The following is a 13239-nucleotide window of genomic DNA, read 5'->3' on the forward strand; positions in this document are numbered from 1 at the left end:
CCGAGTAACAGCGAAAACCCTCACAACCTCCTGCCTCACCAAGGTCAATAGTGAATATCACTGCCCTGCTATCTCCTCCATGCAATCTGGGGAATTTCATTTTAATTACAAAAAATGGTTTGGCTTTTTTATTATGAATATTAAGAAAAAACACTCAGCTTAATATCGGATGGCTCTTGGATACTTTATTTAGCCCATGGTAACACACTGCATGGTCACATGACGTGATTTTTAAAAAAACATTTACATAAAGGTTACACAACATATGATGATGCATGAGCAGATGCGCGTTTAACAGTTTCCGCAACACAATCTTTATCCAGTGTAAACTGGGCTGCAGCAAAAAAAAAAGATAGTTCTTATCCCCAAAAGCCTCCAATCGTTGCCGTCAGACTCCAGTGGCGCAAGTTTGTCTTCATGCCTTCGCGGACTGCTGCTGTGAGATCTTCACCTTCAGTTTCCTCTGTCTTCCTCTCTCCGCCCTGTCCTTCCTCGTCTTGTGACGCAGGTACTGCTCCAGCCGAAGCCTAAAACAAAACAACGGGGGGGCGTAAACCGCCAGATTCCACACGCGTGCAGTCAGAAGACATGACGACGGTTTAGAGGGACATTTTCTCCGGCTTTTTGCATATTAACAGTGAACGATACACTTTTACATTCGCAGTCATCTTGGGAAAATAGGTACTTCTAACAAATACAGAATGTCTACAGAAAGAAGGCATATAAAAGCGTATGGTAACTTACGACACGCCTCAGTGCCCGTAAATACTCGGTGAACTATTAATTGCCGTTAATTACCTTATGAACGGGTTGACGAACAAAGGCGTGTAGAATCGTTTTCTTTTGTATCTCTGGTTCAGGTACCAGGGAATTTGGTGTTCCGTAAACTTATACCTGGAAGGAAAAACATCAAAAAAATAAAATGAGTCATTCTTTATTTAGTTCTATTTTTTCTGCACTTCATTAACTTGTTTATAGAGAGTAAATTACATTTGACATAGTTCCCCCTCTTGTGATACTGTCCAACGTATTGAGACTGGAGATATATTATCATTGAAGCAACTGAAGATATTCATTGCTAAATGACTCCAACAGAGGCCTAAAGTGCTCAAGTTTGTGATCTCAAGTATCTAGTCCTCTAGCCACTACATTTTTCTCACCACACCCAGTAATCAATAACAGTTCATTTCACACAGGCCTCTAGTTCAGTTAATTTAGGACATTTAAGATGACAAAGAGGTCTGGTGGAAAATTCCAGAGAAAAAATGCTCTCTGAATCCTTTTCCAATACACAACTTTCCCCCAAAAGCCAAAGGGTAGAATGGATCATCTCTCACCAGTATGTCTTTCCGAAGATGTTTCTTCTCCACGCTCCTGGACGTGCATGCTCCTGGCCAGTCTGCAGTAACCGGATCGCATCTTCTCTCTCCTTCACCACCGAGTCCAGCCTCAACATTGATCGCTCAACCTGGGACCAATGCTCACAGGTTAAAGAAAGGAACTGGTGGGTGTTTCACGAAGCAGGCTTACTGAGTTTGCTGGATAACTGTAATGAGTACAACCTGAAACCCTCCCAAATCTTAAACATGGACTGAAGTAAAAAAAAAAAAAGAGCTGTTCCAGGTTTTTACTGAGTGCAGTTATCCAGCCAACTCCTGCTTCATGATACAGGTACCTGGACTGATACCCACAAATTGGTAAAACTTGAAATCAGAGGCCACTGCTGTTGTACTGTATGGACTTCATCCACAATTGATTCAGCAAATATGCTGCCGTACCTGTGGATAATTGAGCAAATTTAGAAGTTGTCTTACAGCCTTAACAAACATAGTGTTGGGATAACAGGTGGAGACCACTACAGGTGTCCCAACAGTGTGACGGCATCTGTGGAATTCACCAAACTCACCTTTCTTAAACGCTCCGGACTCGGCATTGAGCGCCTCTGTCTCTTTGACTCCTGTTCAACAGTCAGCAGCATGTTCCTTTCTTTTAGGAGTACATACCTGCACATATGCACGTTACGTTAGTTACTAAACGCTCTCGTCATTTGTTTGTTGAAATTACTGCAATTCACAAAACAAGCTACACGTTTTTTAACGTCGCAATTACCATAGTTTGTGTAAGTCTTCGTTACTTTTTGTTCTTAGCTGCTTTGCAGTCCAAGGTGCACCTAAGAAAGACAACGTTAACTCAGTCTACAGAAGCTTATCCAACTCACTGTAATGCCAAGATTGTGAAGCTAATTAACGCAAATACCGTCAACTGAACGTTTACATTGGGAGTCCGCATACAGGCATTGGCTAGCCAACTTAATATTTACAATGTGTCCCACTACGACAAGTTACCTCACCTGACTTGACCGTTGTTTCCCCCCAATTTTCAGGAATATCGAAAAACTCATCCAGGCCCATTTTGCATTGGGACGTGTGCAGAGACCGACACTGGGCAGCAATGCCCACATGCTTCTGGGCAAACAAGCTGGACGTTTGCCTTGAAGAGGGAAACAAGAGAAAACATTCACTCGACTACCCGGAGATTACAGATGAATGCTGCTGGCTAGTTCACATTATCTTGTTAGAGAACTTTGATAGTTACATGACCTGTAACGCAAGGGAGTCATAGTTTAAATACCTGAGAGGACAGATCGTAGATCCGCTAAAAGACAGTGCTGGCTGCTTAATTGGTAACGCTGAAGAAATCCTTAAGCCCACTTGAAATTGTCTGCAAAGCGTCAGAACACGTCCCGCAGCGGTCGCCGCCATCTTGGAACAATGGGGAAATTACCCAGCATGCGACACGGTATTAAAATGTAAATAAATATCTAAATATTTACTTTACATTATTACTACTTTCTAAGGTATGTGTTTTTACAGATATATAGTGACAGTAACAAAAAAACTGAAATATGCGTAATATAGTATACACTTTTGAACTTGCCCCAAATAAAAATGGCGAATTTAACTACATGGTTAGTTGTGAACCAATCGCTGACTTTGCTGCCATTTTCTGCTTCCTCGCTCGCTCGCTAATGCCCTCAGTAGCAATGGTGGGCTTCAGCGTCCTTCGGTCTACTGCCGCCTTTGCGGCCAGACTGAACCCATTTAAACAGGCTATTTCTAAAGGAAACTTGCTCACCAGGACTGCATCGCAAACCGAAAAAGGTAAAACACAAACTGGCTAAAGTCACGTGTGTCTAAATTGATTAAGAAAGCACTATGCTGCCATGACCTTGCCGTAAGTCCTCAGTTATCGTTCAGACAGGCTCACTTGTTTTGCTGGCTAACGTTAGCAAGCAAAGCCTGAACGGTCCAAACACATTCGTGTTGCACTTGGTTATAAGTGCATTGTAATCCTTAGCATTTTTATACATTTAGGTTTCTCAGAGCTTGTTTTGTGTTTAGATAAACGTCACTGTCTGCTTTGTTATTGACTTTGACAGTTAGCAGGGACAAAGCAGCTCTCTTCATGGCTTGTAGTCAACTACCTTCTAGTTTCTAGTATTAGTAGTAGCTAGTCCTGCATAGCTAGTGGATGCTCTTTGATATTTGCTTTACTTCAGCTATTGTCGGTGTTTGGCCTGGCTAAATAGTAAATTACTTTCATTAACATTGGGTGGCTTATCATCTTTCAATTGCAGCGGTGGTCCGTTATGGGAGTCACGGAAAACAGATGTTCATTATCAAGCCCAGTGATTTCTACGACAGGAGGTTCCTTCATTTACTGGTAACGTCATATCACATCCTGCTGACATAAAATGTCCTGTACACATCCACGTGTCATGATGATAAAATTCACTGAAAAAATGATTGCCTGGGTGACAAGATAATGTGAATGCCTACATTTATTATGAGGAACCATAATATTTGTCACAAATTACTCGATATCCCTCCTGAACTCAATTCGGCTACATCAGTACAGTTTCTTTACTAGCAGCTTGAACTTTGAAAGGATATAAAGCGTTTAGAATAGCAGAACTCGCTTTTCTGTGTAATTATAACAGAATGTCTTCTTTTATTTTTCACAGAAATACTACGTTTTGCTCACCGGTATCCCTATTGCAGTTTTGGTAACATCTGTGAATTTGTTCGTTGGTAGGTATAGATCACGTCTTCTTTGATTGTTTTGTTTTTGTTTTTGCTTAGGGGACAAAGCTGAGGCTATATTCAGCTGTTGCATGGAATTTAATAATGGAAATCACAGTAGCGTACTGTAACTGTAAATGCACCAAAGAGCACATGCACTCCTAAGTTGAAAAATGTAGGTGCATGCTAATGCATCCCAATTAGTAGATGTGTGCTAACTGGATAATTAGTATAATAAATAATTTAGGAGCACATCAGTTTTCATGCACAAATACTCCTAAAATCTCTGAACACTGTCGAGCACTGCCCTTGCTTAAACACTGAGTATTAATTGTAATGTATGCAGTGTGTTTTCACTTAGAAGACACCACTTTGCAATAAATGTGTGTAGAGGTTTAATATAAGGATAAAATGGCTGCTTATCATTCAAGAGTAACTTTACTTGTGTAGCCTCACTTATGTGTTTAAAATGAGTAAAGCGCTGTACGACATGGCCTCACCTCTTTGAATTTTGTACCCAAGGTGAAGCTGAGCTGACTGAAATTCCGGAAGATTATGTCCCAGAACACTGGGAGTATTACAAGGTGTGTTTTGATGTTTTAACTTTAAAAAATATATAATTTCCCTCATTTTCTCCCCAGTTTGGAATTCCTGCACACGGTTGTAGGTCTGTTCCACTGCTGTAGCCTCCTGTGTTGTTTTGGGAAGGCGCAGAGTAGCGTGCGTGGAGTCAGACCCCATGTTTCTCTTTTCATTCTGCTGTCTACCAGCTGAGTTATGTAGCCTGCACATCACAACCTTGTGTATTTTTCTTTTGGGGAAAATATCAGGGCCGAAATATCAGCCAATTAAGTTTAAAAATAATAATAATAATCACCCCAGTGGAGAGAGAAATTGGTGGGAAGAAATCTCTGGAAGAAAATGGGTGTAGAGCATCCTCCACTGGTCGCCTGGTTCAGTAGTTAAAGTTTGGGTAAATGGTTACTAAAATAAGACTGATTTGTTGTGGATGGTACTTCAGGTGTATGTATAGGTTTACTGCATTCTGCTGGTCTCAACATCAGATGCCCTATCTCTTAGGTCATGTGGAAGTGAGTTTTGGCAGGGTCTGTCCGTGCACTAGAATAGTGCATCAACAGACCCCGGTTATAGTAGGTTTACTCAGTATTGGGTTACAGTGGTTCAGTTGGCTGGAATCACCAGCTCCATATGGAGCTTCACCTTCACAAAAAAGATCTGAAGAATAAAATGAACGTTCAAGGTCGTGGTGCCCTAAGGTCATGAGTCTGGAAAGTAAAGCTGTTTGTCAATCAACAGGCTATCAGGCTTGACCGTTTCCTTTCTTCTTCTTCATCCTCCTCCTCCTCCTCCTAGCACCCCATTACCAGGTGGATTGTGCGGAATATCTACGACCCCCCGGAGAAGGACTATGAGAAGATGATGGCACTGATTCAGATTGAGGCTGAGAAGGCCAACATGAGGTGAGCATTCAGTCGATGTGGAAGATTGCACAGGCCCTACAAGATCTCTATGTATATCCTGGCCTGGAGGTCGTTTAATGATGTAATTTATTTTTGGTTTTGATTATAGCTGTTGCTGGTCCAATCTTTTGCATGCCCGTACTTTTCATACTTTACATGTGAACATTTTTACCTCTGCCAAGGACGTTATGTAATGACGTCAATCCGTTCGACCGTTCGTGTGAGACATATCAGGAAAAGTAACGGCCAGATTGGCATGAAATTTTCTGTGCAAGTTCATGTTCCCAAGAGGAAGAAACTTATTGATTTTGGTGACCTCATGAACTTTCCACTAGTGCCACCATCAGGCCAAATTTTCAATTTTGATCAACATATCTCGAAAAGTAAGGATTGCCATGAAATCTTCTGTGCACGTTCATATTCCCTGGAGGAAGAATCCGATTGATTTAATGACCCCATGACCTTTCCTCTAGCGCCACCCTCAGGCCAAACCTATCTCGAAAAGTAATGACTGGATTGACAAGACATTTGCTGTGCAGATTCAAGCGTTGGGAGATTGTTGTGCCTTCGTGGAGGTCTGCACTCTACTGAGTGCATTCTTTCTAGTTAGCTGTTTTCCTCTTAATCTTCTGTCTCGTTAAACCTTGGTAAATTGGATACAGTAGCGTAAACTAACAGACCATTTATACGGCTTAACATTTCACTGGAGCAATTCAGGTCTAGTACCCTCCTCAAAGGTACGAACGACGGTGCCCCCATCGGGGAATCAAACCCGCAACCTAGGCCAACCCAAACCACTTTACCACACCGCTGCCATTGGATGAAGCGCAGTTCCCGCCCATACTCCAGGCGATCTGCTTTAACCCTGCGCCTTTCCCTTCGCATGCAGGCTGTCCCAGCAGGAGGCTCGCAGGCACATGCGGGCGCACGGTGACGGTCCCTGGTTCCAGTACGGCACCACGGACAAGAACCTCATCGACAACAGCTACAAGTCGACTCCGGACACCTGATCCAAAAACCGTGTCGTGAAATCCCCCAGCTACGGTGTGGTGCGGTGTGGTGCGGTGTGGCTTGTCTACACTATCAGCGGTACTTAATGCTGATGATAGTATGTATATGTTTGTATAATTTCTCTAACTGGCTGAAATAAAGCCCATTTCAGTTTATCTAAAATGTGTTGTGGCGCTTGCTTGTGTCTGTGCTCTTTCATTTCCCTCCACTAGATGGCAGTGCTGGAATGAGATGGCAATGTGAGAAAAAAAAAAACCGTTTAAAGCAGGGGACACCCCTTTCCTAGATCACTGCAACTATCAGGCAAGGCCTTAAACCAGGGTTGTCAAATTCCAGTCCTGGAGGGCCACAGTGTCTTCTGGTTTTTGGTGTGTTTCAGCAAAAGTGATTAATTTCTGTTGTTGATTGGCTAAAAGAGTCCACACACCTTGTTCTCAAGGCCTAAATTGGCTGCTGATAGAAAGGAAACCACAAATACTAGCAGGCACTGCGGCTCTCCCAGGGCCAGAGTTTGACAACCCTGGTTTAAGGCCTTGCCTGATAGTTGCAGTGGTCTAGGACAGTGGTAACCCACCCTGTTCCTGCCATCCTGATGGTTTTCATTTCAACCCTAATTTGGCAACACCTGACTCTACTAATTAGCAGCTCAACAAAGAGATAGCTGTTGAGTGAGGTGTGATTTGTGACAGCTGGAGTGAAAACCTACAGGACGGCAGATCTCCAGGAAGAGGGTTGGGCAGCCGCCCTCTAGCTGTTGAATGAGGTGCACTTTGTTATGGTTGGAGTGAGAACCTACAGGACGGTAGACCTCCAGGAAGAGAGTTGGTTATTACCACTGATCTATGATCAGTTTTCCTCTGTCCAATCATGTCCATTCTGAGCTGATAAGCAAAACTGTTCCTCTGTCAAGACTCCTGCTTTGAGAAGGTTTATGAATCCAGGCCTGTGCTGTAACGAGTCTTCCTGTGTATGCTGTATAGTCCTGCCCAGCCTAAAGTTGCCAAGGTGTGTGTGTTTATTTTGAGATATATGAGGTTCTTTTCGGGTCCGTCACTTCTGACTGCGGTGGTGCGATGGTTCTTAAGGTACGCCATGCCAAGGAAGGGCAGTTATTTCAGACCTGTTACCTAGGCTACACACAGAACAAGGGAACCTGAAATATCAAGCTGATCTGAAATTCTTACACCCAACAGGACATGGTTTGAATCTGTGACATATTTCCTTGGTATTGATTTACCTGTGCGTGCGATGCAATTCACACTGATGTCATTTTTAAAAAAAACATTCATAGACTGAAAAAAGGGTTGTATCCAAGGTCACTCAATTCCGTTATATATTTTTTTAATAGTGTGGGAGAACAATGTTTGCTGGATAATTATTAGGCCAAACTGTAGTACAGGAGTATAACTTACTAACAAATATGACAACTAGATTTCGAGGTAAACTTTTCATTGATTTGAACATGAGAAATATATGATAAAAGCATTCAACACTGTTTTCAGGCAGGCATCTGCTGTCCTCGTTCTGAAGCAGGCACGTATCGTCATGGTATGTGACTCATGATGTGTTCAAGAGCGATGTTGTCGATGTTTAAAATCGTGGGCCTACTTGAGAAGCACGACACATTTGGAAGGGGTGCTATGACACTGATCTTTATATGTCCTTACAATATGCAGGTCACCAAGGGGACAAGCAAGCCAACAGTAGACTAAATTGAAAAGTGCCACGCATTTTCAAGCCTTTCAAAAACGGCTGGCTATATTAACATAAACGCGTTGAAAGTCACTATACAACGGACGTGTCACTGTTTTAAAATGTAGATTTTTTCCTGGTAATTCAATGACGTATCTAGTTATTTAGATTGATATCCAACAATGTAGGCATTAGTTCAGCAAACAGACTATATCGTAAGCGACTGGCTACAATAAATAGCCAATAATAAAAGCTTTTATCTAATGCCAGACATAGTCTAGGCAATTATAGCGACTCCAATGGCAAAACGTCAATCTACGCGACCTTTCTAAAGTGCTGAGGGAACTCTCGGCAACAGCACTTACATTACAGTCGACAACAGCGTGCGGATTTCCCACGTCATCGCGCCAAATTAAAAACGCTTTGCTGTTCCTTCCACAAAGACGCGACTCCGTTAATATACGCATAGCTAGCTTCCTACTGAGCTCATATCAGTTTTGTTTTAAAATATTTTCCTCCCCCACGTTGTCCGGCGTCACGTCCCCGGATTCACCAGGAATGTCGGGCCAGTATGATTTAAAAATAGCATCATCTGCTTCCCTCTCTGACAGTCAGTTCTAGGGACTCTCTCGCAAGCGGCAGTATTGCGGGCTAGAAGCAGGAATGCGAAGATGGCTGCAGACCTAGGAGAGCTGCTGGTCCCCTACATGCCCACCATCCGAGTTCCCAGAACGGGAGACAGGGTTTTCAAGAGTGAATGTGCCTTTTCCTACGATTCCCCAGTAAGTCCTTCCTGATTTTAACTAGGTTTTTGGTGTTGCATGAACTGTCCGTGGAAGCTGTCCTCGCGCACACGTGAAATAGCTGCGCAGTAACGTTACATTTTGTGGAATAGGGGAGTTCCCGCTTGCCACCATTCCTTTGAACTTGAGAGGCCAGGGAAATAAATAAATAATTGCAATGTTTACATCGCGCCGTGGGCCGTGGGAACAATTCCCTTTGTCAGGTCTATTGTTTGGCCGAGCAACGGCTCGTATTCTCATCCATATGGATAAGTTGATCTAGGCTAGCCTACTCAATGCACTTTTTACTTGAATATAGAATTTTCAGCTAGCGTGCACTGCTACGTGTATAGAGTAAACTGCAATTTTACAGATCGTATTGACAGTTATTGCTATGACTCAGCTGTTTGAAATGGTTTAATACCGTGGGTAAATCGCGTCCAATGTAGGCTATGTGCGTAATTTTGCTATTAAACTTGGTCAACTTAATCTATCCCGTCTTTGGCTGTCTAAGTAACGTGCATATCACGTTTCGTTTTCAGAATGTTTTTATGATTAATAAACAAACCAAAATTCAACCAGGCAGTCTTCATGTCTGATTCGCGGTAGTAGCCTGAATTTCTAGTAATCACAGAAATTCAACGATTCGAAATTTGGGTCACGGTAAAATCCAGCGTTCCATGCCCCTGGCATTTTAAAACGTTTATACGTTTGGAATATTTTTAGTTTTGCATTTATGCATAATTATTTCTGAGCTGAAACGGTTTTAAATGTGACTCAGCTGTATGGAGTTCATGATGTCAGACTATTTTTACCCTCTTGTCGTTTGAGCTCCTGTGTCACCCCCAACTTTATGTTAGTTTTCTCTGGCTATTTCCAATTATTCACACTAGAACTAATGCAATTGCAGGACTATTTACGTGGGCTTGTTTTATTATAAATGGAAGTGCCAAACGCAATAGCACGAGAAGTTTCCTAGACTGCACTCTGTGAGATACACAAACCAGCGTGGGCTGGCCATTTTCGTTTTATTAATGTGTTTTTTTTTTCTTTCTGTTTTTTTCTAAGGGACTCTTGTACCCTTTGCATACTCGCATTGGGGCCGGCCAGCTGTGGGTTTTAGACATGTTTGGTCGTTTGTTTTAATTTGTAAAGCCGTGCGTCTGTAACTGTAGTAGCCTAATAGTGTATATACAAACCAAAATAAGCACAGTGTTTATAAGCTCATAATGTTTGGTGTTTCATGTTATCGATGATGGTTTAATTAATTGATTAATCTTAGTCGGCCTCCTTTTAAAAATTTTTTTTTTACTAGCGTACTCTAGCTAGCTCTATCATGGATCAAATGGTGAATAGTGAAGTCTGTATTTTTACTGAGCGTGCATAGGCGTAGGTGTGAATCGATAGCATATAGCGCCGTTTGTCTCTTGAGCAGCAAAAAACGTAGAACGCCCTTCGCTTGGAAGTATTACGTTATGACAGGCGTGCGCGTTTACCATTGTTAATGAATAGCCTCGTGAGGGCTGCGTGTGCCCCCTCGAATTCTTGCCAGTTTGCCAGGGGTTACAAACCCATGGCCTACTTAATAGGCCGATACATTTTTTTTCTTATTAAAATACAACCCTGATGTTAGTTGAAACGTGGAATTAAAATCCTTTTTACACATTTTGTAAAACCCAAGCTGCATGTCGAGTGTAGCTAGTAGTGGAGCTCGCGCAGGCCAAGTGTATTTAGCGACCCGACCTGAGATTAATGATAATTAAAATACGTTAAGTAGCTACAGTCAGCACTCTTTCATCATATGAACGCAGTGACCCAACTCAACCCCGACCCGCTTTCCCCAAACCCCACGGTTTGGGAACCACTGCTTCGGGTAGCACTTCCTACTCTGAGCCTGTGCGGGACTGACACCGTCTGTGACACCGTCGCAGAAGGGGGTCGCTCGGAGAACTTGAGAGTCGCTGGTCTGGCACCTAGCGCTTCCTTTACAGTAGGCCTGTGGTGCGATCTATGACATTTAAAAGACCTGACCACTGATAGCTGCAGCTGAGGAATCTTGGCGAGGTATCTTTTCTTCTAGGGCTTTTGGTCGGTTCCCAAAAGCTCCCCTCTGGGCAGTGTGGATGCATTTCCTGATCAGAATGTGTCACATTAGCTGCAGTGAAGAAGGAAAAATATACACACAAAACTTTCGGGTACATAAATATTTACCATATTCAATCAATGAAGGCTGTGTGTGACCCCTCAAATTCTTGCCTGTTTGCCAGGGGTTACAGGACGTGCCAAACCCGTGGCCTACTTAATAACCCGATTTCTCTGACCCACCCCTTATTAAATACTGCCCTGACGTAATTTGAAACGTGGAATTAAAAATATATACACAAATGTGTTTTAAATGAGACATGTTTAATGAATAGATTCAATATCATAGTACCAATATTGTGTGGTGCTCTAAATTTAAACCGTAGACGTATCAATTGTCTTTGTGCATATTAGCCTATATGCACTCGTGTGTATGAATTTCTTTGAAATGATTTAATTGTCCACACAGAGTGATTTGAATGACTCCAGTGTGTAGATTTGGCTGTGGTACCTGAGCAAAGCTTCTTGAAAGGCGTAAATGCCGAAGGTTAGAGAGCCACTTCCTTTAGAAGGTGGTTTAGATGCTCTGGGATTGGATGCGATGCGGGCAGTGTGTGACACGCGGTTTTGTTCAGGATGAAGCTACACTAAGCCTCTGAAGGCCCGGTTTTAGTTTGCCAGACGTTGAGCCCATTAAATTTAAATTAGGTGGGGGTTGGGATGAGGGTGGGGGAGCGCAATCAAGTCCAACCACGTACAGTCATTGATTTTGCTTCTTTTTTTTTACTGTCAAACATAAATATTCACCAGGGTTTCCTTCCACCATAATTTGCACGACAAGTAGCCGCTAGTTGTTTTGAATAATTTCCAGCCATCTCACCTTTGACCCTCCCATGTCCTTTCAAAAGCCTCTTAATGGGGATGTTTAAACAGTTGCTTTCTAGAAATCCAAGAGCTGCTCTCAGCTCAAGTAATTTGATGCCATTCTCAACTTCCTGTCTATACGGCCATTTGCCATTTCGCGTCTGGTTGTCTTTTGCTGATTTTTTTTTTTGGGGGGGGGGGGACTGGGTGAGTGTGTAACATATTGGTTAGGAAACTGGGCTTACGACCCCCAAGGTTTGTGGGTTTGATTTCCCAGCTGGGGTGCTCCCATTATACCTTTCAGCAAAGTACTTAACCTGAATCGCTCCAGTAAAATATCCGGATTTATAAATGGGATTGTACAGTACATAAAAATGCAATCTGTGCATGTCGCTCTGGATAAGAGTTTGCGAAATGCTACCATCTAACATAGCCTAACATAAATGCCTTGATTGTAATATCAGTGTAACATGTTGTGTAAGTCCCTCTGGATAAGACCATCTGCTAAACTCCTGTAATATAATGTAATTGTAATTACTCTGGCTTGCAGGGTAATAACTCTTCTGGGTTTCTTCGTTCGCAGGAGTCCGATGGCGGGCTGTACGTCTGCATGAACACGTTCCTGGGCTTCGGACGAGAGCATGTCGAGAGGCATTACCGCAAGACTGGGCAGAGTGTTTTCATGCATCTTAAACGCACAGTTAAAGAGGTAAGGACGTCCGAACAAGGCCTCTCTCTCACTCTTCTCCGTGCCCCATAAATTTTACGATGGGGACACTGTGCTGTAGAAGGTGCCTTTATTTGGGCTAAATAAAAAGTATACCCCCTCACTGTGGACATTAAAAAAGCCCATACAACCTTTTTTTGAATATAACTGTTAACCCTGGTGTCCTGAACAAATTCTCACTGAACATTCTATTGATGATGTAACAATCACTGCTGGTAACTGAAAGCAGTGGAGTTCTGGAACACTGACTTAGAATTTTGACGAAAAGAAAATCCCCAAAACCTACTCTACAAAGGGTTAGATAATTGAAATAAACTCTTACGATTTCATATTTGCACGAGAAATTCATATATCTTTTCATATATTTAATTATAAATAAACTGCGAGACCCAGAATCTGCTTGGATGCAGTTTTCTCAGGTCACTGATAGTGTTATTTTGGACAGGTTCAGAGGAGGCAGTCTCAAGATGTTTATTTTTAATGTTAACACTCTTAAATATAGATTCATCAGCGCTATG

At 42.5% G+C, this 13239-nt stretch overlaps 3 protein-coding genes across 4 annotated transcripts in view; 2 read left to right on the plus strand and 1 right to left on the minus strand.

The window, feature by feature from the left end:
• Window positions 1-165: 165 nt before the first annotated feature.
• mrpl47 (mitochondrial ribosomal protein L47) lies at window positions 166-2762 on the minus strand. The gene is made up of 7 exons (XM_064330150.1): window positions 2632-2762; window positions 2351-2490; window positions 2110-2170; window positions 1907-2003; window positions 1338-1468; window positions 799-894; window positions 166-527 (listed from the first exon to the last, which is right to left on the minus strand). The coding sequence occupies exons 1-7, from the start codon at window positions 2760-2762 to the stop codon at window positions 416-418; spliced, it is 768 nt and encodes a 255-aa protein (XP_064186220.1). The 3' UTR covers window positions 166-415.
• Window positions 2763-2967: 205 nt separating this feature from the next.
• Window positions 2968-6736, plus strand: ndufb5 (NADH:ubiquinone oxidoreductase subunit B5). Its single transcript, XM_064330151.1, has 6 exons — window positions 2968-3161; window positions 3638-3723; window positions 4025-4091; window positions 4605-4666; window positions 5457-5563; window positions 6453-6736. The coding sequence occupies exons 1-6, from the start codon at window positions 3029-3031 to the stop codon at window positions 6571-6573; spliced, it is 576 nt and encodes a 191-aa protein (XP_064186221.1). The 5' UTR covers window positions 2968-3028; the 3' UTR covers window positions 6574-6736.
• Window positions 6737-8656: 1920 nt separating this feature from the next.
• Window positions 8657-13239, plus strand: part of usp13 (ubiquitin specific peptidase 13) — a 42477-nt gene continuing 37894 nt past the window's right edge. The window contains exons 1-2 of one of the 2 annotated variants that reach the window (XM_064330138.1): window positions 8657-9048; window positions 12578-12703. In XM_064330138.1, the coding sequence (XP_064186208.1) occupies window positions 8938-9048; window positions 12578-12703 (237 nt within the window). In that variant the 5' untranslated portion in view covers window positions 8657-8937. The remainder of the gene's footprint in view (window positions 9049-12577; window positions 12704-13239) is intronic. The other variant, XM_064330137.1, reaches the window with a different exon arrangement.

The sequence above is a fragment of the Anguilla rostrata genome, chromosome 4 (genome assembly GCF_018555375.3).
Source record: "Anguilla rostrata isolate EN2019 chromosome 4, ASM1855537v3, whole genome shotgun sequence".
In the NCBI taxonomy this organism is placed as follows: Eukaryota; Metazoa; Chordata; class Actinopteri; order Anguilliformes; family Anguillidae; genus Anguilla; species Anguilla rostrata.

Coding starts and splice junctions, on each gene's coding strand:
- mrpl47 (XM_064330150.1), bottom strand. CDS start 2,762: ATGGCGGCGACCGCTGCGGGACGTGTTCTGACGCTTTGCAGACAATTT. Junction 895..1,337: donor ATCTTCGGAAAGACATACTG/GTGAGAGATGAT, acceptor TTTTCCTTCCAG/GTATAAGTTTACGGAACACC. Junction 528..798: donor TTCGTCAACCCGTTCATAAG/GTAATTAACGGC, acceptor GTTTTGTTTTAG/GCTTCGGCTGGAGCAGTACC.
- ndufb5 (XM_064330151.1), top strand. CDS start 3,029: ATGCCCTCAGTAGCAATGGTGGGCTTCAGCGTCCTTCGGTCTACTGCC. Junction 4,092..4,604: donor ATCTGTGAATTTGTTCGTTG/GTAGGTATAGAT, acceptor TTTGTACCCAAG/GTGAAGCTGAGCTGACTGAA. Junction 4,667..5,456: donor AACACTGGGAGTATTACAAG/GTGTGTTTTGAT, acceptor TCCTCCTCCTAG/CACCCCATTACCAGGTGGAT.